The sequence below is a fragment of the Muntiacus reevesi genome, chromosome 1 (assembly GCF_963930625.1).
Source record: "Muntiacus reevesi chromosome 1, mMunRee1.1, whole genome shotgun sequence".
Taxonomy (NCBI): domain Eukaryota; kingdom Metazoa; phylum Chordata; class Mammalia; order Artiodactyla; family Cervidae; genus Muntiacus; species Muntiacus reevesi.
Genome location: NC_089249.1, coordinates 59,100,552 through 59,125,148, shown reverse-complemented (window position 1 = coordinate 59,125,148; position 24,597 = coordinate 59,100,552). Strand labels below are relative to the sequence as shown.

General features: G+C 56.8%; 2 protein-coding genes across 3 annotated transcripts in view; one reads left to right on the top strand and one right to left on the bottom strand.

Annotated features, from left to right (window-relative positions):
* Positions 1–24,597, bottom strand: part of FAM118A (family with sequence similarity 118 member A) — a 343,668-nt gene that overhangs the window by 252,670 nt on the left and 66,401 nt on the right. The gene's annotated exons all lie outside the window — the stretch shown is intronic.
* The window catches only part of KIAA0930 (KIAA0930 ortholog), a 42,547-nt gene that overhangs the window by 13,533 nt on the left and 4,417 nt on the right, over positions 1–24,597 (top strand). For both annotated transcript variants that reach the window (XM_065945276.1, XM_065945269.1), the window contains exons 2-9: positions 14,961–15,112; positions 17,550–17,675; positions 17,777–17,854; positions 18,124–18,225; positions 19,485–19,625; positions 20,110–20,304; positions 22,933–23,095; positions 24,037–24,195. In XM_065945276.1, the coding sequence (XP_065801348.1) occupies positions 14,999–15,112; positions 17,550–17,675; positions 17,777–17,854; positions 18,124–18,225; positions 19,485–19,625; positions 20,110–20,304; positions 22,933–23,095; positions 24,037–24,195 (1,078 nt within the window). In that variant the 5' untranslated portion in view covers positions 14,961–14,998. The remainder of the gene's footprint in view (positions 1–14,960; positions 15,113–17,549; positions 17,676–17,776; positions 17,855–18,123; positions 18,226–19,484; positions 19,626–20,109; positions 20,305–22,932; positions 23,096–24,036; positions 24,196–24,597) is intronic.

Below are 24,597 nucleotides of genomic sequence, written 5' to 3'. Positions count from 1 at the left end.
TTTTGTTAAAGAAATAGAACAATCAGGCACACACAGAAAGCAGTGTAGAAACAACCGGCGTTGCTGTTACAGAAAAGGGGTCCCAGGAAAGTGTGCCCCATCTCTCCTCGGACTCCCGTCACATGTTTCCTACAGCTGTTCAGGTTTTCTCTCATTTGGGTTGAAACCAAGGAGGCTGCGCCAGTGTATATGAGAAATTCTGTCAAGTGGCCCCCCATTTCCATGACCACCGAGGCCCAGCCTCAGTTACACAGATGTGATCTCTGGGCGGAGCCACTTCTGGCTTTGGGCCCCGTCCGTCTTCTGATTGTGAAACTGCCGATGACCAAGGCATTCCCTCTGTCAACGCCCTGTCGACCCCTGGTCAGGGAACTAGATCCCCTGAGCCGCAACTAAAGATGCCATTGCCACAGCGAGGACCGGAGACCCCGCGGGCTGCAGCTGAGACCTGCCACAGTAAATAAATGTATTTTTAAAAAGCCACTTATATCTCCCTTTGCCTTTCCATTCTGTTTGATTTTATTCTGCATCATATGAAAGTTACTTGTTAAGAAAATTAACCCTCATTTAAGAGCTCCGGTAATTTTTCCAGCATGGTGTTTCTCTTTACCTTTATTTATGGTGTGTAGGACTTTTTGTTTTCTACAGAAATTTTTTATGTAGTTTGATTTATCTATCATTTTTTAAAATTCTTTTTTTTTTTTTTTACTATCATTCTTTTCTTTGACAGCCTTTGTGTTCTACTTACAAGGGCTTTTCTCTTTCCAAGAGAATCAAAAAAACTCATGCATGGTTTATTTCATTTTCTTATGATTTTACTTTTAGCATCATAAGTGTTTCTATTTCCAAAATTGACTTTGGCCTGAGCAGAGGCCCAGCCTCATTCTCTTTCCTCAGCTGGCCAGTCTTTCCAAGACCATCTGTTGAAGAACCAGCTTTATCCTACTGACTAAAAGGACAAATCTTTATGTGAACTAAATTACCGTGTATTTTCATCTGGTTTTGTGCTTTCTCTTCTGTTCTGTTGATCATTCTAATTGTGCACCAGCACCACCTTGCTTTCCTTAATCACTCAATTCATCTCCTTCACTTAATTAGCCAATATTTATTGTTTCTTACAAGTCAAATACTGTTCTAGGAGCTAAGTGTACAGCAGTGAACAAAACAAGGAGGGGAGGTGCTCTGTTAAGACCAGATCGGTCCTAGTAAGGCAGGTGCGGCACTCGAGGGCCCCAGGCCAGCTCCAGCCTGCTGCCCGTTGTTGTGAGGGAGCTTCTTGGCACGTCGCCATGCCCATTTCTTTATGTAGTGCCGTGGGTGATCTTGTAGTTGAGACAGGACCATATTGTCTGCAGAGCCCAAACTATTTTCTGTCTGGACCTTAATAGAAAGAGGTTGCTGGCTGCTATGCTTGGGAAGGGCGGAAAGCAAAGGAAACAGATAAAGTAGATATGATGCTATACATAGGGGTAGTACGAGTGGTTCGGGAAGGCCTCCCTGAGAAGGTAGGCGTTTGAGTGAAGAGCTAAGGGGGGACTTCCTTGCTGGTTCAGTGGCTAAGACTCCACGCTGCCAATGCCCTCCCTGGTCAGGGAACTAGGTCCCACGTGCCACATCTGAGTTAGCCTGCTGAAATTAAAAGGTCATTTGAAAAGACCCCGATGCTGGGAAAGACTGAAGGCCGGAGGAGAAGGGGACAACAGAGGATGAGATGGTTGGATGGTATCACCGACTCAATGGGCAAGAGTTTGGGTAAACTCCGGGAGTTGGTGATGGACAGGGAGCCCTGGCGTGCTGCAATCCATGGGGTCACAAAGAGTTGGACACGACTGAGCGACTGAACTGAACTGAACTGACATGCCTTGAAGATCCTGCATGCTGCAAGTAAGAACCAGGGAGGCAAGGATGGAAGCCTCACGGAGAATTTTGAGCAGGAAAGTGACAAGAACTGTTTCAAGTCTGGGGACCATTTAGGAAGCTGGGACAGTCACACAGGCAGGAGACGGTGGTGCTTGGCCCTGGCTGGAAGAGTGGTTTGTGGGAAGCAGCTGGATTCCGGATACATTTAAAGATAGAATCAGTGAAATGATGCAGAGATGAAGTCAGAGAGTTCTGCAGGAGAATAATAGACAGACCCACCAAACGATGGCAGAATTGAGCAACTCTGTCAGTTAACTTGTCTGTCCCAGTAAGAGAGGCTAAAAAGTTTCTGTTGGAATCAGCGTCTGGTGAGACAATAGCTAGAGCTGTTTTGGGGTTAAGAGAGGGTTCGAGGTTTTTCTTTAACTTGGGTAATTCTTGAGTATTTTTTTGGGGGGTATCTTTTGGTTAGAAGTGAAGAAACTTACCCATGGTAGCTTAGAAAGGGAAAATAAATCTGAAAAAGAATATACTATGTATAGGTATTGGAGAAGGAAATGGCAACCCACTCCAGTACTCCTGCCTGGAAAATTCCATGGATGAAGGAACCTGGCAGGCTATAGTCCATGGGGTTGCAAAGAGTCAGACACGACTGAACGACTTCACTGTCTTTCTTTCTATATTTCCTTTTGGACAAGGAAATGGCAACCCACTCCAGTGTTCTTGTCTGGAGAATCCCATGGACAGAGAGGCCTAGTGGGCTACAGTCTGTGGGGTCGCAAAGAGTCGGACACGACTAAGCAACTAATGTGCGTGTGCGCGCGCACACACACACACACACATAGGTATCTGAATTACGTGTATTTATATAACCGAGTCACTTTGCCATGTGGTAAATCAGCTGTCTCCAGCAGGGCCTTCCCTGCTGGTCCAGTGACTGAGATCTGCCCTCCCGATGCAGGGGCCCCGGGCTCCATCCCTGGTCAGAGAACTAGATCCCAGGCGTCCCAGCTAAAAGTTCACATGCCACAGCTAAGATCCATGCAACCAAATAAGGGCTGGCGCTAGTGGTAAAGAACCTGCCTGCCAGTGCGGGAGACATAGAGATGCTAGTTTGATCCCTGAGTCAGGAAGGTGCCCTGGAGGAGGGCATGGCAACCCACTCCAGTATTCTTCCCTAGAGAATCCCACTGACAGAGGAGCCAGGCGGGCTACAGTCCATAGGGTTGCAAAGAGTTGACATGACTCAAGTGACTTAGCATGCCTGCACACAGCCAAATAGATATTTAAAATAAAACAACACTGTACTTCAATTTAAGAAAGTAAAAAGAGAAATTTATTGTCTAACAATCTGTAGAATATTGAAGTCTAAGCCTCCAGAAGACTAGGAAAGCACAACACTAAGAACTTGAGTGGATCTCCTCTCTCTCTGTCTGCGATCTCTCGTCTCTGGCTGTTTCCTCTCTCTCAAGTCCACCTTCTCCACGTGGCAGGACAGGCATTGTAAGATTTGGGTTGATGGTGACATAAAGGTTTAGTTCTCCTAGTATGTTTCCATATCTGATAGGATTCATGGCCCCATTTAACTTTTTCTGCATTTTCCTGGCTGTTCTTATTTTGAAACATTCTTCTTGGCATTTTCTTTTGGGTCATGTTAAATTAATAGATCAAAGTAGGTAGAATTGCTGCCTCTGTGATTTGAATATTCTATTATGATTATGTTTGTTGTGGTGGTCTGTGATCAGTGATCTTCCATGTCAACATTGTAAAAAGATTGTGATTTATTGCAGACTCGGATGACGGTTAGCATTTTTCTGAAATAAAGGGTTTTAATTTTTTTTCAATTATTTTTATTAATAAAGGGTTTTTAAATGGAGGTATGTTTTCGCTTTCTCAAACATAATGCTGTTGTGCACTGGCTAGCCTTAATTCACTGGGAAACCAAACAGTGTGTGATTCGCTTTATTGTGATATTTGCTTTTATTGCCTTGGTCTGGAACCAAACTCCCAACATCTTAAAGGTCTACCTGTAATAGTGTGTTGTGATGATACTGGACAGTTAGAACTGGACATGGAACAACAGACTGGTTCTAATAGGAAAAGGAGTACGTCAAGGCTGTATATTGTCACCCTGCTTATTTAACTTATATGCAGAGTACATCATGAGAAACGCTGGGCTGGAGAAGCACAAGCTGGAATCAAGATTGCCGGGAGAAATATCAATAACCTCAGATATGCAGATGACACCACCTGTGGCAGAAAGTGAAGCAGAACTAAAAAGCCTCTTGATGAAAGTGAAAAGAGGAGAGTGAAAAAGTTGGCTTAAAGCTCAGTATTCAGAAAACTAAGATCATGGCATCTGGTCCCATCACTTCATGGGAAACAGATGGGGAAACAGTGGAAACAGTGGCTGACTTTATTTTTTTGGGCTCCAAAATCACTGCAGATTGTGACTGCAGTCATGAAATTAAAAGATGCTTACTCCTTGGAAGGAAAGTTATGACCAACCTAGACAGCATATTACAAAGAAGAGACATTATTTTGCCAACAAAGGTCCATTTAGTCAAGGCTGTGGTTTTTCCAGTAGTCATGTATGGATGTGAGAGTTGGACTGTGAAGAAAGCTGAGTGCCGAAGAACTGATGCTTTTGAACTGTAGTGTTGGAGAAGACTCTTAAGAGTCCCTTGGACATCAAGGAGATCCAACCAGTCCATCCTAAAGGAAATTCAGTCCTGGGTGTTCATTGGAAGGACTGATGTTGAAGCTGAAACTGCAGTACTTTGGGACCTGATGTGAAGAACTGACTCATTTGAAAAGACCCTGCTGCTGGGAAAGATTGAGGGCAGGAGGAGAAGGGGAGGACAGAGGGTGAGATGGTTGGATGGCATCACCGACTCAATGGACATGAGTTTGAGTAAACTCCAGGAGTTGGTGATGGACAGGGAGGCCTGGCGTGCTGCAGTTCATGGGGTCGCAGAGAGTCGGACAGGACTGAGCGACTGAACTGAACTGATGATAGTTACTCTGTCTCTAACTTTTTCTTTTTTAAATATTTATTCATTGTCCATACAGGGTCTTAGTTGCGGCTCGTGGGATCTTTGCTCTTCCTTCCGGCCTGCGGCTTCTGTAGTTGTAGCGTGTGGAGTCTGCTCGTGCTCCCCTGACCAGGGATTGAACCTGGGCCTCCTGCATTGGGAGCTTGGAGTCTTAGCCACCGGACCGCCAGGGAAATCCCCGTTTCTAGTTTTTTCTCATTGAGATACATATCATGTTTAGGGAAGTATTTATTCCCATTTTATAGGAATTTTTAAAAAATCAAGAATGGGTATTTAATCTTATTGAATGTTCTCCCAGTATCTGTGGATACGATCATGTGTTATTTCTCATTTGAACTATAACTTTATCATGAATATATAATTAGATTTCCTAATATTAGACCATTCTTATATTTCTAAGTTAAATTCTTCTTGGCATACTTTTAGCAGATGGCTGGATTCTATTAAATATATTATTTAAGATTTTTATGTTTATGTGGTGAGTTCAGTTAGCCCATAATTTTCTCTCTGTGTTGTTTTTTTGGGGGGGCTCAAGTCTGTGCCTCCTTGTTAAAAAGAATTTGCAAGTTTCTCAGGCTCTAAAACCTTGTACGTAGCATTTGAGCTGTCTTTTCTTGAAGATCTGGTAGTGAGTGAGTGTTAGTTGCTCAGTCATGCCCAACTCTTTGCAACCCCATGGACTGTCTCCTGCCAGGCTCCTCTGTCCATGGAATTCTCCAGTTAAGATTACTGGAGTGGGTTGCCGTTTCCTTCTCCAGGGGATCTTCCCGACCCAGGGATCCTGCATTGCAGGAGAGTCTACCATCTGAGCCACCAGGGAAGCCTATTTTAAGAGACATTTCTAAGTATAAAGACAGGTAACTGAAGAAGTATCAGCAGGTACATGCTTGACTTTATCTTATAATCTATAGACAATACATTAGAATATGTATTGAATGCATACAACTTTCCAAAGGAATACCCAAGACAGAAGTAGAGGATCTGGTAACATCCTTTCAAAAACGTCTCTCGACTCCAGCGCACTTGTCTAGGGAGTAGCTCTGGGGCAGTTTTCTTTATTGTAATACATGCCCATGATTTCTTTCTTTTTGGCCTTGCCGTGCAGCTTGCACGATCTTAGTTCTCCAACCAGGGATTGAACCTGTGCTTCCCTGCAGTGGAAGCGAGGAGTCCTAACCGCTGGACCACCATGACCATCATTTTTAATGGCTGTAAACTGTTTTAAGTACGGAGTTACCATAGCTTGCTTCACCTATGTGGTTTACTGGTCTGGAGAAGGATTGGGGTTGTTTTCAAGGAATGCCTCCTAAAATCCAGTTCACAACTATTCCAAAGCTGTGGTTAGTGAGAGATAGTTCCAAGTTGTTAACAGTAGCAACAGCATGTTCATCCATTGAATGTTGAGGAGGCGCCTGTTACCATTCTGAGCACCTGGGATTAGCTCCGATCTCCAGGGAGACTGTAGGACTGAGCTCCTGGGGGCTCAGATGTGCAGTGGGAGGGTTTGGAAGCCTGAGTTGATTTCTTGGTTGCTCACCAGCGACCCTTCAGGGTCCTCATTATATAGTGGCTGGAAGACCCCAGGACCGGGGTCTTAAAGAGTAGGAGAGGCTGGATTTGAGCCTCAGAAGCTCTTGAGCTACTGGATCCCCAGGCTTCTGTGGCCTTATCTTTAAACTGAAGCCTGAGGACTTTCTAAGCTCAGGGTATCCCACCTTATCAGTTAGAAGCAACAGTTAGAACTGGACCTGGAACAACAGACTGGTACCAGAGAGGAAAAGGAGTATGTCAAGGCTGTTTATTGTCACTCTGATTATTTAACTTGTATGCAGAGTACATCATGAGAAATGCTGGACTGGATGAAGCACAAGCTGGAATCAAGATTTCCGGAAGAAATATCAATAACCTCAGATATGCAGATGATACCACCCTGGTGGCAAAAAGCGAAGAAAAATTAAAGAGCCTCTTGATGAAAGTGAAAGGGGAAAAAAAAAAAGAAAGTGAAAGGGGAGAGTGAAGAAGTTGGCTTAAAGCTCAACATTCAGAAAATTAAGATCATGGCATCCAGCCCCGCTACTTCATGGCAGATAGATGGGGAAACAGTGACAGACTTTATCTTTGGGGGCTGCAAAATCACTGCAGATGGTGACTGCAGCCATGAAATTAAAAGACGCTTACTCTTTGGAAGGAAAATTATGACCGACCTAGACAGCATATTACAAAGCAGAGACATTATTTTGCCAACAAAGGTCCATCTAGTCAAGGCTATGATTTTTCCAGTAGTCATGTATAGATACGAGAGTTGGACTATAAAGAAAACTGAGCACCGAAGAATTGATGCTTTTGAACTGTGGTGTTGGAGAAGACTCTTGAGAGTCCCTTGGACTGCAAGGCAATCTAACCAGTCCATCCTTAAGGAGATCAGTCTTGAATATTCGTTGGAAGGACTGATGTTGAAGCTGAAACTCCAATACTTTGACCACCTGATACAAAGAGCTGACTCATTGGAAAAGACCCTGATGCTGGGAGGGATTGAAGGTGGGAGGAAGGGGATGGCAGAGGATGAGGTGGTTGGATGGCATCACTGACTCAATGGACACAAGTTTGAGTAAACTATGGGAGTTGGTGATGGACAGGGAGGCCTGGCGTGCTGCAGTCCATGGGGTCACAAAGAGTCGGACCTGACTGAGTGACTGAACTGAACTGATCCCACCTTATCAAGTTGCCATGGCTATCTGGAGAGGTCACAGGTGAAAGGACTTCATAAACTGTAGTGTGTGCTAAGTCCCTTCAGTCGTGCCCAACTCTTTGCGACCCCATGGAGCCCGCCAGACTCCTCTGTCCATGGGATTCTCCAGGCAAGAGTACTGGGGTTGCCATTCCCTCCTCCGGGGGATTTTCCCGACCCAGGGATCGAACCCTCATCTGTTACGTCTCCCGCAGGCGGGTTCTTTACCGCTAGCGCCACCTGGAAGCCCCGTGAAGTGCGGGGCCAGCATGGGCCGTCGTCACTGTCAGTCCTGGCGCGCTGTTGGCACGGTTACCTGCCCCATTCAGTGTCCTGCGGATGAAGTGGACAATCTGCGGCCAGGCGGCGGGGAGCACGGAGCTGGCATGGGCGGCTCAGGTTCCGTCCTTGCACAGCGGCGTGCCCTCTTCCATGCTTCCCCGAAGCCACTAGTCTGTAAGGGACTCTCCCGACCTGAGGTTCAAAGACGGTGACTTATGAAAGCAGGTCACTTACTGCAGCCGCGGGGGAGGCTGGATCGCATAGTCCCATTTGGAGCTGGCAGATTCCAGACTTTGTGATACGGCTCTTCCTCCTTATTCTCTGATTCTGTATTTACGGATTTAGCCACTCACCTAAATTTCCATCACCACACAGTCAGTACCGTGGGTGCCTTGTGGTTAACTGCAGATGTGTGCAAAGTGGTGGGAAACTTTGAGTCACCCGGGGTGCATGGTCGCAGCTGAGGCTGAACAAGACGACGCTTGTCTCCTTGTCTCAGCTCATCCTTTCTGCGGTCTCTTTGGCTGTTGTTCAGCCGCTCAGTCGTGGCTGCTTCTTTGCGACCCCGTGGATGCAGTACGCCAGGCTTCCCCGTCCGCCACTGCCTCCCGGCGTTTGCTCACACTCATGTCCATTGAGTTGGTGATGCCATCCAGTCGTCTCATCCTCTGGGTCTATTTAGTGCCACGTCCTTGCATGTTGTGCTTTTTGGGGGTGATTTTGCTATTTGAAGTGGCCCCCGAGCGTGACGCTGAAGTGTCTAGTCCTGAGCAAAAGAGGTGTGATGGGCCTTGTGGAGAGCATACATGTTAGATGAGCTTCATCCAGGCACGAGCTAGCGTGCTGGTGGGCTGGAGATCACTGTTAATGACCCAGCTGTATATTACGGTGTTTTTTAAACAGAAGCACACATACCACAAGATAATGTATAGATCATTTGATGAAAACGCAACCAGAGGCTTGCAGGAGCCCAACCCTGTATTTCTGTAGGAGCAGCGACTGCATATTTGCCAAGTCAGCGTCTGTGGCCACCTGATAGGCGAGAGCTTTAGATGAGGAGAACAGGCGGGAGGACCCCAGCCCTGCGGGGGAAGGCGCCTGCGGGCGTGGAGCTGTCCGTGGTGCTGCTCTGCATCTGGGGCTGAGCGGATTCAGGGGCCGGAAGCCTGCTGACCTTGGGCCGGACAGAGCCCTGGAGTTGAGGGAGCTCTGCTGGCCTGGTGGCTCCCAGGGCTTCTGATCCAGGGCACATCTCGGTGGACAAGACCTTGGGACAGGGTGAAGCGAGAAGGGGGCTCACCCGTGAGAGAAAGAGCCAGCGCTGATTCCACAGGCCACACGGGGGGCAGCCACCCTGTGTCTGTCCACACAGTTAGTACATCATGGGGTTCAGGGACACTGGCCAGTTGGGGGGTCGTCACCTCATCCGAGCAAGCCACGCTCTGGACAGATACGCAGGGCTGCAGTGCGGAGGGCCCACAGATTCACACGTGGCCAGAGCTTTACAGCGTGCAGAGGACTTTCCGTATTGGCCCCCTCCCCACCCCCGACCTCACCACTTGTTCCGGGACAGTGGCAGGTTAGACCCCTCTGACAGAGGGACTCCCTGGGGTCCCCAGGGGTTCTGAGAACCGGCCACCCAGATGGAGAGGAGCAGAGAGCCAGGACCTGAGCTCAGGTCGTCTGGCTGCAAAGCCTAACACTGTACTGCGCCTCCCACAGTCTGAGCCCTCACCCTGACCTTGCCCTTCCTAGCTCCGGACTTGGACTGTCTCCCCTCCCTCCCTCTTCTCCCTCTGAAGATGGGGAGCCCCTTCTCCACCCCCTTCTCCCTCTCTCTAATGCACTCTATGACACTCATCAGAAGTCATACATTCCTGGGCAAAAGTGGTGTCACCTTACTATTAAAAATATTAAAAGTGAAAAAAAGTAAGAAGCAAGCGTATGTCCTGTGAGGCTCAGCAGCTCCTGCCGCTCAGGCGCATGCGTCTCCGTCAGGCGTGTGTGTCCAGGGCCCCGTGTGTGGTTCTGTTCAGTGTGTGTGCGGCCTAAATTTCTGCTCTTTCACCAGACATTGTGCTACATGCCTTCCGCGTGTCTACTCGTCTTCACAGGCATCCTTTTAAAAGCGTGATGGCGATTCGGTTTAGTACACACAGCACAGTCTACCTAGATTAAATGTGAGTGATTACTGAACATTAGTTTCTTCTTCTCCTTACTGTTATGACTGCTGTTATGTTATTTGCTGTCATCAGTACCTATGGAATGTCTTTGTGCATAAGGCACTTCTTTATTTCCATTTTTTTCTTTTCCACAAGATAGAGTCACAGAAGAGGGAAGATGCTCGTTTGCCTTTCACAAAGGACACCATGATTTTTGTTGTCTCACGACACACGAGAGCTCCCAGTTCAGTGTGATCTTGCCAGCTTTGGCTGTCATGGGTTTTTATCAACTCTACCCGAGTATGGTGTATGGCAAATAGACTGTGTCCAGGTCAAGTAAGCAGGTGGATGAGTCCTGGCGGCTGTGAAGGCACCAGCGTCAACACCCGGAACGTTTGGGGCAACCACCACTCTGCTTTCTGCACCTTTTCTGGAGCATCCTGTGAATGTGATCTTTCAGGATGTAGCTTTTTTTTTTCTTGTATCTGACTTCTTTGGCTCGGCGTGGTGGTTCTGAGATTCACCCTCCGCGCTGTGTAGGTCAGTCATTTGTTCTCATTGACGCTAACAGGCCGCTGAGTGGCTGTGTCACATTTCGGATGTCTTCCCCTGGTTTCCAGTTTGGGTTTATTCAGGAACAAAGCGTCTGTGACTGTTTGTGCACCAGTGTCTGTGCAGACAGGCGCTTTGTGTCTCTTGGGCAAGTACCTGGAAGTGGCTGAATCACTGGTAAACACATATTTAGCTTTACAAAATCTGCTGGTTTTCCTAAGTGATTGTTTTTTCTTTTCTTTCTTTCTGTTTTTGGCCGCGCTGGGTCTTCGTTGCCGTGCGAGAGCTTCCCCTGGTGTGCCGGGCAGGCTTCCTCAGTCGTTGCAGGCGCAGGTTTCTCCTTGCAGAGCACGGGCTGCAGCGCGCGGGCTTGCTGGGGTCTTAGTTCCCGGGCCGGGACTGACCCCGTGTCCCCTGCATTCACAGGCGGGATTTTAACCACTGGACCACCAGGGAAGTTCCCTGGTGTTTTTATAAAAAGCAAATTTGCTTCTTAGAAATGACAACTTTTTCTCTCAGTGTGATTTTTTTTTAATTGCTAGTGAGATTAATATTTTCCCACATCTTGCCAAGGAGGTGTGTTTCTTTTCTGGTAGTGGCCTGTTTTGGGTTTTTTCCCACTTATCTGTTGGGGTCTTACACGCATTTTCCTTCCTGACTTGTTACGCTGTGAATTCTTTAGATACAGACACTTACTTACTATGACTTGCCCTCTCCTGGTTTTCACGTTCCCTTTGATTTCAGCTGTGCCTCTCTTGTGCACAAGGGGAATTTTGAGTGTTCAGGGTGGTGGCTGGGTCCTGACTTTTGTGATTTCTCTTCTTGCTTTATACCGAGTGTTCCTGGTCTGGCCTCTGCCTGACTGTACCACTGTCTGTCCTGCCTGCGTCTGGGTGTGGTGCCCACGGACACTCTTGACAATGGTTCTGGCGTCTCACGGGTGAGAGGCGGAGTACGAGGGGCCCCCCGACAGAGTTGTTTTCTTCCTCTTGAGTTTGTCATCGGTACTGAAATAGTTAGGCTGGTGATGACATCTGTGTGATGTCCCAGCCCCTTGCTCCTTTTGGAGGTTAGCGCTGGGTCTCCCCACCCGCACCTGTGGGGCAGGCAGGGGCTGCAGGTGCGCGGGCAGACAGGTGGGGCGGGGAGGGCCCTGTCTGGGTGCCCAGGTGCCTTCTCAGCAGGCCTGGCTGGCGCACCCGCCCGTGGAGTCACCGCTTTGAGCCCTGGGCGAGCTGAGCCAGGGGAGCCTCGGCCCTTGTGTTGTGTGTGGTGGTGGGGCCTCTTGGAAGGTTTTTCTAGGGTCAGGGCCCTGTGACTGAAAGAAAAGGAGATGTTCGCACCCTGTGTCCTGCGTGGGGCACCCAGGCCTCGGGTGGACGGCGGCTGGGCCGCATCCGTGCTGTGGGCACCTGGGCAAGGCACCCACCTCCCGGAGCTCGTCTCCTGTTGGGACAATCCATTTATTCATGCAGCATTTATTGAGTGCTGGCTCTGTTCTGGGCACTGCACTAGATGGTCATCCAGGCAGGTCCCTCCTCTTGGGAGGCGTTTGTGCGGTGGGGGACAGTCGTGAAACCCCAAACGTAGTGATGGCGGTAAAACACGGTGAGGAGGAAGGGGAGCGCCCCCAACACGTTTAATGTGGAGTCTGGAGTGGCTCCCTGAAGACGGGAGAGCCATCTGAGTCGCAGCAGGAATGGCAGGAAGGAGCTGTGTGTGCAAAGGCCCCGGGGCAGAGGGGCGGCATCCCCAGGAGGCCAGCAGGGCTGGTGAGCAGCGAGGGGAGGGGCTGTCACGGGGAGTTTTCTCAGAACTTTGGCTTTCATTCTGAATTCCATGGGAAGGTTTTAAGGGGGATAGGAGACGACTTTAAATACAGACCCTGTAGCTGTGGTGTGGGGGGCAGATGGGGGGTGGGAGTGGACGGGGCAGTGGACTCATTCCAGGGGAGCTGCCCTTGTCCCCCACCCCGGGAGGGGAAGAACCTGGGTGTGGTGCCCGCCAGGGTCTCTGAAGGCCGCGTGGCTGCCGGGAGTTGCGGGGAGAAGCATTCTGGTGGCGGGCCGGTGGTTCGGGAGCGGCCCGTCGAGATGGGGGCACCGGCAGAGGGTGACCTTCGGGCTGGATCCCAGGAGCCCCTGTGTCAGGAGGGGACACGGGCAGGCGGTGTGCTGCAGCCTCCTTCGGTAACAGGGCCGGTTGGGCTGTGAAGAAAGCCATCTCTCAGCGTTTACAGCAGGGAGGTGGGACCCCTTGTGCAGACCTGCTGGGCCAGGTCTGGCGGCACCTGGAACCCTGGAGACCACGTTGGCACCTATCTTGTGCCGCCTCCAGCACTCCACTCCTGCACGCAGCCCCCCACCCCCAAACCCAAGGACCTTGTCAGACGCCGGGGCTGCCAGCTGCCTGCCGAGCACTTTGCATTCATTATCCGGGTCCATCACATTGCATTTTCTGAGAGCCTGAGTGTGTGCGTGTGTGTGCGTGTGCGTGTGTGTGCGTGTGTGTGTGTGTGTGTGTGTGTGCATGGTCTGACAGGTCTGAGAACTCAGCAGTTTCTAGCTCTGGGATCTTGGGCCCCTTTTTTGACTCCTGAGAGTCAGTTTCTTCTCTTATGAAACCGGGCAGCATCAGTAACAGGCTGCGAGCACAGTTCAGTGAGATGGTCTGCATGGCTCTGCCTGGGGCTCCATGTGGCAAATGCAGGAAACACCGTGGCCGCCCACCTGGTGCCGTGGGCGCCACCAGGCTCCTTCTGCTTGCAGAGTCAAGAGATCACCCCGGGGATATAGCGCTTCAGCCTGATGCGGATGGTGACCTTGACTCACTGCGGCAGGTGGTGGGGTTTGGAGCCCAGACCCACTGCGTGTGGAGACCACAGCGGCTGCCGTAGGCCCCCCGAGGGACCAGGAAGCTGTGGGCGCAGGCAGTCTTGGAGCGTTGAGTCTAGAAGGCCTTCTGCTGGGCTGGGGGCTCAGAAGGAGCTGAGAGTCAACCTCCCCGGGAGCGTTCTTGTTTTCTTAGGAAGAACGTGGCCCCCGGCTTGATTTTGTGCAGGGGGCTGTGGGGCTGTGAGTGGGCCACTGCCTGTTGTCATTGTGGCAGGAAGTCTGTCAGTCCGGGGGCCTCTCCTGGCCTTTGCCCCCGAAGCTGACCAGTGACCTTTGTCTTGATCAGGCTCGTCGGCCTGGGCCCCCTGACTCATCAGACCCCCCTCTGTTTTCCTTCCGTGGGAACCAGCCAGGGTGTGGGCCTGGGTGGGCTGCGGACCGCGTGGGCGCAGAGGGCGGGAGCCTGTGTCGGAGAGCTGATGTAAACAGGCCTGGGGTGTCCAGTCCTCCAGGGCCTGAGCGCTGAGCACCCCCCCAGAGGAGTGGGTGTGGGTGCAGGCCAGGGGATCTGACCCCCTGTGAGGACACGGGCAGCCCCGTATCCACCCCGAGGGTCCCGTCTCCACATGTTCCAGAAGACAAGTGTGAGGACTTGGTCACGGTGATGAAGTCGGTTTGGGAGAAGAGGGAAAGAAACCAGCAACAGTTTAGTATCTTGGGTTTCTAAGCAATGGCTCTGCAGCACATCTTGTGGCTTCATCAGGTCTGTCCAGACGCCCAGCTTTTTTAGGTCCCGCGGGCCAGCCACGTCCGCGCTGTCAGTCTGCGTTCATCCCCAGGAAGCTGGGGATCAGAAAGGTCCCCGGGCTGGCCCGCTGTCACACAGCCAAGTGTAGAGCTGGAGTGGAAACCCTCAACCTTCCTACCAGAGCCTGTGGGCTTTTTTCCTCCTTGCGTGAGAAAGAGGACCATAACGATCTAGGTATCAGGAAGAAATATTATCGGTAGTAAGAAGCAGAGTCAGCCCAGCGTGCTGGAAGGCTGCCTTTCTCCTGCCTGCAGCTGAGCCTGGCTGGCAGTGGGGCAGCTGGCCCTTTAAGTCGGGTTCCCGGGGTCGGGGTGGGGAGGGAGGTGCTGGCTGGATGGATCTCCCCTCCTGAGCCCTCGGGGCTCCCCGCCAGACAGCCTGCCCGTGCCTTCCCTCCCGAGCTGGGCTTCCCTTCCCCCTGAGATGCTGCTGATTCATCCTCGGGCTGGAGTCCCCGGTGGTGCGGGGTTCCAGGCCGCGCTGCTGGGTGGAGGGCTCGGGGCCTCCTGGGGAGGTGCCCTTGGGCCTCTGCGGGTGCCCCGTGGGGGCTGGGGCGTTAGGGGAAGGGGGCTCCGCACATCGCAGAGGTCTGCAGGGGGCAGGGAAGGGGGGCCAGGGCTCGACAGAGGCCCCTCACGGGTGCCCCCCCCCCCCCCCGCCCCCTGCTTCCCCGCGCAGGGTGCTTCAAGGACGACCGCATCGTCTTCTGGACCTGGATGTTCTCCACCTACTTCATGGAGAAGTGGGCCCCGCGCCAGGACGACATGCTCTTCTACGTGCGCCGGAAGCTGGCATTCGCGGGCAGCGAGGGCGCCCTGGACGGGCGGAAGGTGAGCGCCCCGCGGGCCACCCCCTCCCTGGGGTCCGCAGGCTTGTGAGGGGGCCTGCAGCGCCCCTTGTGCATGCTGAGAGGGGAATGTGGTGTTCATTCAGCACCCGCCGGGTGTCAGGAGCTGGGTGGGGGCTGTCACTCAGGTGTCCAGTGGTGGGATGCGCGGGCCTCATGTGGGTATTATTACCGAGCTTCCCCACGACCCCGGAAGGCAGGGATGAGTCTCGCTACAGTGCCTTGGAGGAGACATGTCCAGAGGCTGGGTGGTCTGGCCGGCATCTCATCCTTAGTAAGTAAATGGTAGAGTGAAGACATTGACCCCGGAGGCTGGGTCCAGCCTGGCCGTGGGCAGGTGACCCAGCTTGGTGATGGTGGTGATGGTGGTGATGCCTGCCAACCCCCGAGCCCTCACCTCACCCACGACACGGGGCTCAGCCTCCTGCCTCTCCATCTCCCTTGTCTTCCCAGCAACTGGACAGGGCAGGGATTATCATCCCCTTTTTACAGAAGAGACAGAAGGCTCGCAGGTGACATGAGTCACCTCCGGTGTTTAACCCACTAAGTTTCAGTGTTGACAAGTTAATAGAACAAGCTTTGCATGTCTTTCAGAAGCTTTATTGTTTTGTAAAATGTTGAAACTACCTGTATGCCAAACATGCAAAGGTGTTGTTTTCATTTAAACACAAAAACGCTGCGGGCAGTGGAGACAGGTCTTTGCAGCGTACCTGCCCCAGCACTTGTGACCCCGGGCTGGGGCTTGGGGACCGGGGCTTGTGACTTCCCTGCCCTGTACCTGCTCTTTGAGCCTGATCGTGCAGGACGGGTTTTCTGCAAACAGACAGGCCTGGTGCCTGCTGCAAAGGAGACACAGTGACCTGCGTGCCTGCCGCCAAATGGCTGGTCCGGTCAGGCTGCGTGACAGGCGGGAAGACCCGGGGGTGGGCCAGGGTGCTCTGTGACCATCTGGAGTGTGCAGCGGCTGGCCATGTGACCGGGTTGTCACTGGGGCTGGTGGACGCTGGACCCAGGTCAGCGGAGGCCACCGGAGTGAGGCGGGCCTGGAAGGAAGGGAAGGGATGGTCCCGGTGGAGGGGCCGGTGGCCGAGCGGCGGGCCTGATCGTCTGCTGAAGTTTACATTGCAGATGCCGTGTGTTCGTGTGTGTGTGTGTGTGTGCAAAATCTTGGTGTTGGTTTACAGGCAGTGTGTTGAGACCAGAGGACTGAGTCCACGTGAGATGCGGTCATGCCTTGAATGTTGGTGCCTGGAGGGGCCCCGGTTCTGGTTAGGGAGGGTTTTCTTAGTCGATCTGGCCTTGACTGCGCCAGTGGGCAGGCGGGGCTGAGGAGGGGTCAGCTCTGCAGGTTCCCCGAGCCGCCAGGCAGGGAGGTGAAAGGAAGCGGCAAGTGCTGGCTTGCTCTAGGGGAGAGAACCCTGGACTCAGGCCTAAGCGGTTTCGGAGCTGGAGGCCTGAGGCTGTGTGTGAGGGCCTCCGAAGGCTGGGGGGGCAGCGGCGAGGTCAGTGAGGGGAGCCTGAGTTTGGGAGCGTGTGGCTGGCTAGCTGTGCGCGTGCTGGAACGTTCCATCGCACCCCTGCCCTGAGCCGTCTGCAGGCCCTTCTCTCCCAGCACTGGGAGCAGAGATGACTCTGCCTTGGCCGGGTCCTCACGGAGCACACCCCACCCCGCTGCCCCCTGGCCCCGCATAGCTAGTGGCACATGGAGCGGCTGGTGCTGTGGTGGTGGGAGGAATGGGGTGGCTGGGGGCCCACAGAGGAGGAGGCGGCGGCTGGCCGCAGTGTTGTCCGTCAGAGCGAGGGGATGACGGTGGACAGAGGACATTTGTGGGGAGGGGCGAGCCAGCACACGCACGACAGGCCCCGCCTGGGTGGGTCTGCGGTGTGCGGCGGGGGAGACCCCATGGTCTGGAGGTGCGAGGTGGCCGGGGCGGGGGAGGAGGGAGACCACACAGGGGTTCCCTGCCCGCCTCTGCTCGGAAGAGCAGAAAGGAAAGCCCCTGGCCGGCGTGCTGTGGGCGCTGCCGCAGGGCCTGCGCACTGCGCACTGCGGGCTCTCTGCGGCAAGCCCGGCCGCCTCCCGCCCCCTCCTCATCCGGGCCGCGGAGCTGGCACCCGGTTGCCGTAGCAACCCGAGGGCCTCTTGCGCGCTCAGCCGGTGCAGAGGGTGACTGGCTGGACGGGTGGACGGGTGGACGGGCCGCCTGTCGGCTGGGCCACGATGCTGGGATCCCCCCGCCCTGCTGCGGGGCCCAAGGGACGAACTCGGTGGGAGGCTGGCTTCTTCATGAACCCAGGGTGTGGGGGGGTCGGGTGGCCAGAGAACCCAGGAGGGAGACTGGAGGGAGGAGAAGATGCCCCCACTCGGGGGCAGGGAGGGCAGTGAGGGCCGGGACTCACCTCTGCCCTGCGCCTCGCAGCTGGTGGAGGCCGAGCCGGAGGTAGAGGTGGAGGTGTACCGGCGGGACTCCAAGAAGCTCCCGGGCCTCGGAGACCCCGACATCGACTGGGAGGAGAGCGTCTGCCTGAACCTCATCCTGCAGAAGGTACGGGGCGCCGAGGGCAGGGCTCCCGGCGGTGGGGGCGGGGTGCTCGGAAGGCCCCGGGGAACAGCGAACCCCGCACTCCTGTCCCACGTCCCTTCCAGCTGGACTACATGGTGACCTGTGCCGTGTGCACGCGGGCCGACGGCGGCGACATCCACATCCACAGGAAGAGGTCCCAGGTGAGCCCTCGGGGACCAGGGCTCAATGGGGGGCGAGGACCCCTCCCGCTGCCTGCCCGAGGGGAGGCTGACCCCAGAATTTCCCTGCAGCCCCGGGGGCCTGTGAGCCCCCCGAACCAGGTCCTCCCTCCCAACGGTCCTACCCCAGCGGCTCCTGTGACCCTGTGACCCATGCCTTACAACACACCCCACCCCAGTGCGTTGCTCCAGGCCCGGGTGTGGGGCACGGTGGGGTCTCACTCGGCCCCCTCCAATCTGCTTTCTTCTAGCAAGTATTCGCGTCCCCCAGTAAGCACCCCATGGACAGCAAAGGGGAGGAGTCCAAGATCAGCTACCCCAACATCTTCTTCATGATCGACAGCTTCGAGGAGGTGGGGGCCCTGTCTCGGTCTGACTCCCTGAATCAGGGGATGTGACACTCCCTACCCCCGGCCCCACCCCCCAGGCCTCACACACTTTCAGGAAGGAGGCGGGGGCAGGGCTGGGCTCCCACTCTCCCTATTTCCTTGACTCAGGGCAAATGAGTTCACCAGGCTTGAGCCTCAGTGTTCTCATCTGTAAAATGGGCGTCAGGGTTGAAAGATCAGAGAGCTCACGCGTGGGAGGAGGCGTCATCAAGTCCTGCAGAGTACTGCCTGGGCAGGAGGGACGGTTATTACCACCCTTGAACCCTAAATAAGGCCTCCACACCTTGGGGTCCTAGGATGTCCGCAATGGGTGGGGCTCCAAAAGTTACAAAACTGGGGCCCCGGGCAACTCACTCGACTGGGAAACGCGGGGTGCTGGGAAACCAGCTGCGCCACCTGGCGACCCTGCCGGCTCCTGTCCAGCCACCCTCCTGTTGAGGTCTGGGCCGAGGAGCTGTTCCCCCCACCACCCACAGCAAGGGCCGGGGGGGGGGGGGTGCCCTGGAGGACTCAGGAAGGATGGGGCGTGGGTTGCAGGTCGCTTCTCGGTTTGGTTGGCATCTTGAGCATCTCAGGTCAGAGGACTGAGCGCCCTCTTCAGGCTCACACTGCTGGTCCACCGCAGAGCTGAGATTGAAACCGAAGTCCGGGCGACCTCAGAGCTCAGCCTGCACAGGTTCCCCCACCCCTGCCCCGGACGCAGTGACTCTCGGGGGCGGCTGTCCAGTCCCCTGCAGGCCATCGCCCCCTGCAGGCCATCGCCCCCCCCGCAGGCAGTCTGTCCGTGCAGCTTCTGAGCTGGTGGCCACACACAGGCCGTGGCGGCGGGGGCAGGGCTGGGGCGGGGGGACTGTGCACCCGTTGCCGGCAGCCCCCGTGAGCTGTTCGACTTCCTGGCGTCCCTCCAGTGGACGCTGGGGTGGGGCGCATCCTCTCCCGGTCCCGGAGTCACTTACGATCTCAGCCCCTTGTAGACGCTGCCCCTGCCCGCGGGTGGGCTGCCCCCTTGCTGTGAGGGTCCCAGTTGAGTGGTGGCAGGCCTGGGGGCCTTGGGCAAAAACCTTTACATCTGTGGCTCAGCGTTCTCACCTGTAAAGGGGGCGTTTCCCAGCAGCCCTCCCTGAGTCAAGGAGTGGGGTGGGGGACTGGGAGCCGGGCCGTGCTGGGGGCAGGGGGCAGCCGACCGGTGCCATCCCCGCGTCCGCCTCACACCCCCACCCCAGGTGTTCAGTGACATGACCGTGGGGGAAGGAGAGATGGTCTGCGTGGAGCTGGTGGCCAGTGACAAGACCAACACGTTCCAGGGAGTCATCTTCCAGGGCTCCATCCGCTACGAGGCGCTCAAGAAGGTGTACGACAACCGCGTGAGTGTGGGCTGGGCCGGGCCAGGGGCGAGCACCCCACAGCCCCGCTCCGTTCTCGCCCAGCTCCTGCAGCGCCCCCAGCGCCCCCAGCGCCCCTTCTAGGCGGCTGGGGCCTGGGTCACGTGGTGATCGTCCCAGGGAAGCCCTCCTGGGATTGGTCAGGGCCTGACCGTTGGACCGAGGGGAGGGGAGGCCAGGTGGACGGGCGCCCTCCTGCTGCTGAGCACCGCGCCAGGTGTCCTCTCTCTGGACCCTGGGGCAAGGGACGGGGCGTGGTCTTCGGGCGAGAGGGCATCAGACAGGGATGCAAGGGTCCTGGCACCACCCCGCCTTGTGGCGAGCCCGGGTCAGCTGGGGCTGGGTCTCTCCAGAGGGGGGCCGTTGGCCCTCGGGCTTCTTGAGGGAGGGCCCCCTGGCTGCTGGAGGCCCCGGGGGCGGGCAGCCCCGCCCGCCTGACTCCGCGTCCCCGCCTGCCTGCCTGCAGGTGAGCGTGGCGGCCCGCATGGCCCAGAAGATGTCGTTTGGCTTCTACAAGTATAGCAACATGGAGTTTGTGCGCATGAAGGGGCCCCAGGGCAAGGGCCACGCCGAGATGGCGGTGAGCCGTGTGTCCACCGGCGACACGTCCCCCTGTGGGACGGAAGAGGACTCTAGCCCGGCCTCGCCCATGCACGAGCGGGTAAGGCTACACCGCTCGGGGAGGGCCTCGCCCCCCCCTGAGGCCCGCCTCCCCCGCCTCCCCATCCTTCCCGCCCCCGGCGAGGTAGGTGTCATGGTCCTCACCCCTCTGGGGAGCAGGCCGAGGTTCAGAGAGGGCAGGTGAGTGGCCCGGGTCACACAGCAGATTAGTGCCTGGGCCCCGAGCGGCCACGGCGGCGGGGCTCAGCCGGCGGGGTCCCAGCGCCCGCCTTGGTGGACCTGCTGGGCGAGGGTGAGCACCCGAGCAGCCTTCCCCGGGGGCGAGATGGGGATGACGACCAGCTAGCCGCCCATCCTGCTCCAGGAGGGTCGGCTGGGGCCCCCGGCTCGTCTCTGCTGGGGCCGCCTGCCAACCAGGCGCTGGGCGCCAGAACTGCTGACGGCCGCTGCAGCTGTGGACGCGTTTGGGCCTTCCTGTCTGCAGACCTGGGCAGCGCCAGGCCTGCCGGGTTCCTTGTGCTGCCCTCCGCCGTGTGGCTCTCGGTGACAGCACTGGGCCTCTGAGCCCTTTCTAGGCCGCTGTCCTTCCCCGGGGCCGGGAAGCGGAGCTCAGTGGCAGCCTCATTCCCAGAGCCTCTGAGGTTGTGCGCGGGGGGCAGGGCTCAGGCAGGAGAAAATACCCAGCCCATCAGCTGCTTTGCCCCCATTGGGGGCTCCAGAGGAGACCAGGGGTCTTGAAGGAGGAGCGCGCCCTGCCAGGCGTCTCCAGGAGGGGCTGCGGGGTGAGCCGCGGTCCCGGCGCTGCTACCCGCGTGAGCTGGGCAGGTCTGTCCTCTCTGAGCCTCAGTTTGCTTGCCCAGAAATGGGGTGAACACACCCACCTCCCGAGGTGTTGGGGACTCAGGAGCCAGGCATCAGGGGCCCTGCCGGGGGTGGGGCCGGCCGGGGCATCTGCCTGGAGAAACGGCCCTGTGCATGTCGGTCCCGCGTGCCCGCTGGTGCGCCCGAGGTCAGGGAGCCGCGCGCACTGTGCCTTTCACTCTGTGGGATCACCCTCAGCACGCACAGCTCCAGGGAGCCAGGTGGCGGTTTTCTTTCTCTGGTTGTTTTTCTTTTTTTTCCACTTTGAGTTTCCTGCAGTGAATGTGTTTTGTAAGCAGAGCAGAAACAACAAACGCTCTCTTTCTGTGATGATGGGTGAGAATTCTGGGCAGAGGCCTCTGTTGCCTTGGGGACAGAGGTGGCTCATCTCTGCGATAAGGAGCCTGACTCCCCCTCGGTCCTCAGGTGCCCACTGAGGCTAACGAACGTGTGTGTGACAGTCCTTGAGAAGATGTGGCCTGGGCCTGGGCTGGAGAAACCTGGGTGCCACTTCTGGCCGCATTTGCCCAGTGACCACAGAGGGGCCTTCATCTTTCCGTCTGTCAGATGAGGGTGCTGGTCTTTCTCTCCCAGGGTGGCCGCGGGGGGTGAAGGAGACAGTGCTTGGGAAAGCCCCCGGCCCGCAGCAGCAGGGGGGGCCTCGGGCCAAGGCGGGGGGGCCTGCCAGGGTCACACAGCTGTCAGCGGCTAAAGCCATGACCTCCGGGCGCTGCCCGGGGCCCCCCGCCTCTGTGCTCCATCTCCCTTTCCCAGAGGGGTCGTTTGTAACCAGTGCGTGACAAATGCAGACTGTGTGTATTGTGGTTTCTGGTGTTTTGTTCTTTTATCTTCTAAAAACCTTCCCCGGCTTGTGGGAGGACCGTCTGGAGCCCAGCGGCCGCCGGGACTGGTGGACGTCGGAGCCGTGACGAGGAGGCTGACGGGGCTCCTGAAGTCTCAGTCCCAGCTCGCCTGGTTCCTCAGATTCTTGTTTGCGTGGGGAGGAGGGAGGAGATGGGCCACGTTCCCTCTGCCTGGAACGCCCTTCCCCCCCTTCTTCACCTAGCTAACTCCTACTCGTCCTTCAAGACCCAGCTCAAGCGGCACCTCCTCCGGGAAGCCTTTCGTGATTCCCCAGGCCGTTCGTTCCTCTTGCCTCTGTGCCCCCTGTGTCCTCTGCTTCCTTTTTCCCCTGTCTTTAATAACCAGCATTCAGTCTGTGGTTGGTAACGTTTGGGTCTCTCGCCCCACCCGGCAGACTGTGAGCTCCTGGAGGGCAGGGACCCAGGTCATGTGCTTCCCTGAGTGGGTGTGAAGAACAGTTGGTGATGGGTAGTGTGGTGAGGAGGGGATGGAGGGGTGGACCGCTTGACCACTGCACTTCTGTGGAAGGACGCTAGGGGAGAGGGGACAGGAGATAAAACCCAGGAGCAGAAATTAGAGGGAAGAGCGTGGTCTGAGGGGCAGCCCCAGCACGGCCACTGTCCGCTGGGTGACCCTGGCCCTGCCAGGGTGGCTGTCCCGCCCCAGCCGGCTCTCACGTTGAGGGTGGTCGGGACGGTTTGGTGGATTCGGCGCCTGGAGGGTGCTCGACCCGTGTCAGAAGCCAGGCTTGCTCTGTGCTCCAGTGACCCCTGCCCGGCGGTTGAGCCCCCACGAGGGCAGCAGGGTTCTTCCCGGGGCGGAGCTGGTGGCCAGCGCCCGCCAAGCCCCAGGCCGGCCGCGCTCTGCAGGCGGGAGACGGGTGGGCACCGGGCCCCCCTACTGGGTCGGCGGGCCACCCTGGTGACACGCTTCTCGTTCCCAGGTGACCTCCTTCAGCACACCCCCCACCCCGGAGCGGAACAACCGGCCTGCCTTCTTCTCCCCATCCCTCAAGAGGAAGGGGACCCGGAACCGGATCGCGGAGATGAAGAAGTCTCACTCTGCCAACGACAGCGAGGAGTTCTTCCGGGAGGACGACGGGGGAGGTGACCCTGCTCCCCAATTCCCCCCACCCCCGCGGCACCTCCTCACTCCCTTGTGCACATTCAGAGAGCCAGGGGGCCATGTGCCAGCCCATCCTGGGCGGGGGTGGAGCTCTGGATAGACAGACAGCAGACGGCCACCGAGAGGAGCCCCCAGCCGTGGGCTCAGCGTGGCGGGCAGTTGGCACCTGATTTCAGGGGCTCAGAGGGGAGGGCTCTGGTGCACGCGCGTGTGTGCTGCGTCCCCTTCTTCTGCGAGGTGCCCCGCGGCCCTGCCGCCCCCAGCGGAGTGTCCCTCGGGGCTCGCCTGCCCTCCGCCCCAAGTCCGGGGGCCCGTCTGTCCGGCGGCCTCTTGGGCATCTCTGCGGTCCTTGATCTCACCCACTCAGTCCTCAGGGCCTCCCCGCTCCCCTCTCTGCTCCACGTGGGCCGCACCGTGGGAGCAGTACCGTGGGAGGGCAGGGCCGTGTTTATTGGAGGAGCAGCGGGAAGTCGTTCGAGGAGCTTAGAGGGTCCTGATTGGCAGGACCGAGGCAGAGGGCCTGCTGGACGAGACCCTGGCCAGGGCTGGGGGCCCCTTTAGCAACCCCTTTAGCGGGCTTGGGCAGCGCCGCCCTCCTGGGCTCCTTCCAGACCAGCGGGAAGGCGTCCACAGCACCCACCTGCCTCCCTAGGCGGCCTACCGGCTGGGTGATGGTGCTGGGTCGTTCCAGCCGTACCCCCGCGCCCCTCCAGGGAGAGGACCGGAGCAGGGCAGCCACAGGGCCCGGCACAGCAATGGGCCAGGGCCCACAGGGGAGGTGCTCCAGGACTGGGGTGGGATCAGGCGGGAAGGCAGAAGGGGGCTGGGCGTCGTGGACCAGGGAGGGGTCACCTAGGTGGGCGGTGTCCTCCCTGCATCCTCCGCACCGTGGCCCGGGCCTGACTTGCCTTCTCCGCTGCAGCTGACCTGCACAATGCCACCAACCTGCGGTCTCGCTCCCTGTCGGGCACGGGGCGCTCCTTGGTCGGGTCCTGGCTGAAGCTGAACAGAGCAGATGGGAACTTCCTTCTCTATGCACACCTAACCTACGTCACTTTGCCGCTGCATCGGATTTTAACAGGTGACTCTGACTTTGGGGTGGGACCCCTGGGGGAACCACGGGCCCCTAAACAATGCTCCTGTGGGCAGTGCTTGGGCGCCCACTCCGTCCCCCGGGAAGGGCTTCAGACCCTCGGCATGTGCCTGCTACTCGAGGGGCAGGCGGAGTTTGTGCTGACGGGCCCGCGGGGCCGTGACTCCAGAGTCAGGCTGCCCGCGTGAGCCCCAAGCCCCGAGCCCTTGCCCGGTGGTGCAGCCGCTCCAGGCGCGCTCGTTGCCCCGTTCCTGTCTGGAGGGAGGGTGAGCCCAGTACCGCAGGTCCCCCAGGGCTGGAAGAGCGCCTTGGGGCGCCCCTCACACACGAGCACCAGGAAGGTCCCCGTGCTCCCTCTGCGAGCCCGCGGGGTCACCCCTCCCTGTCTCC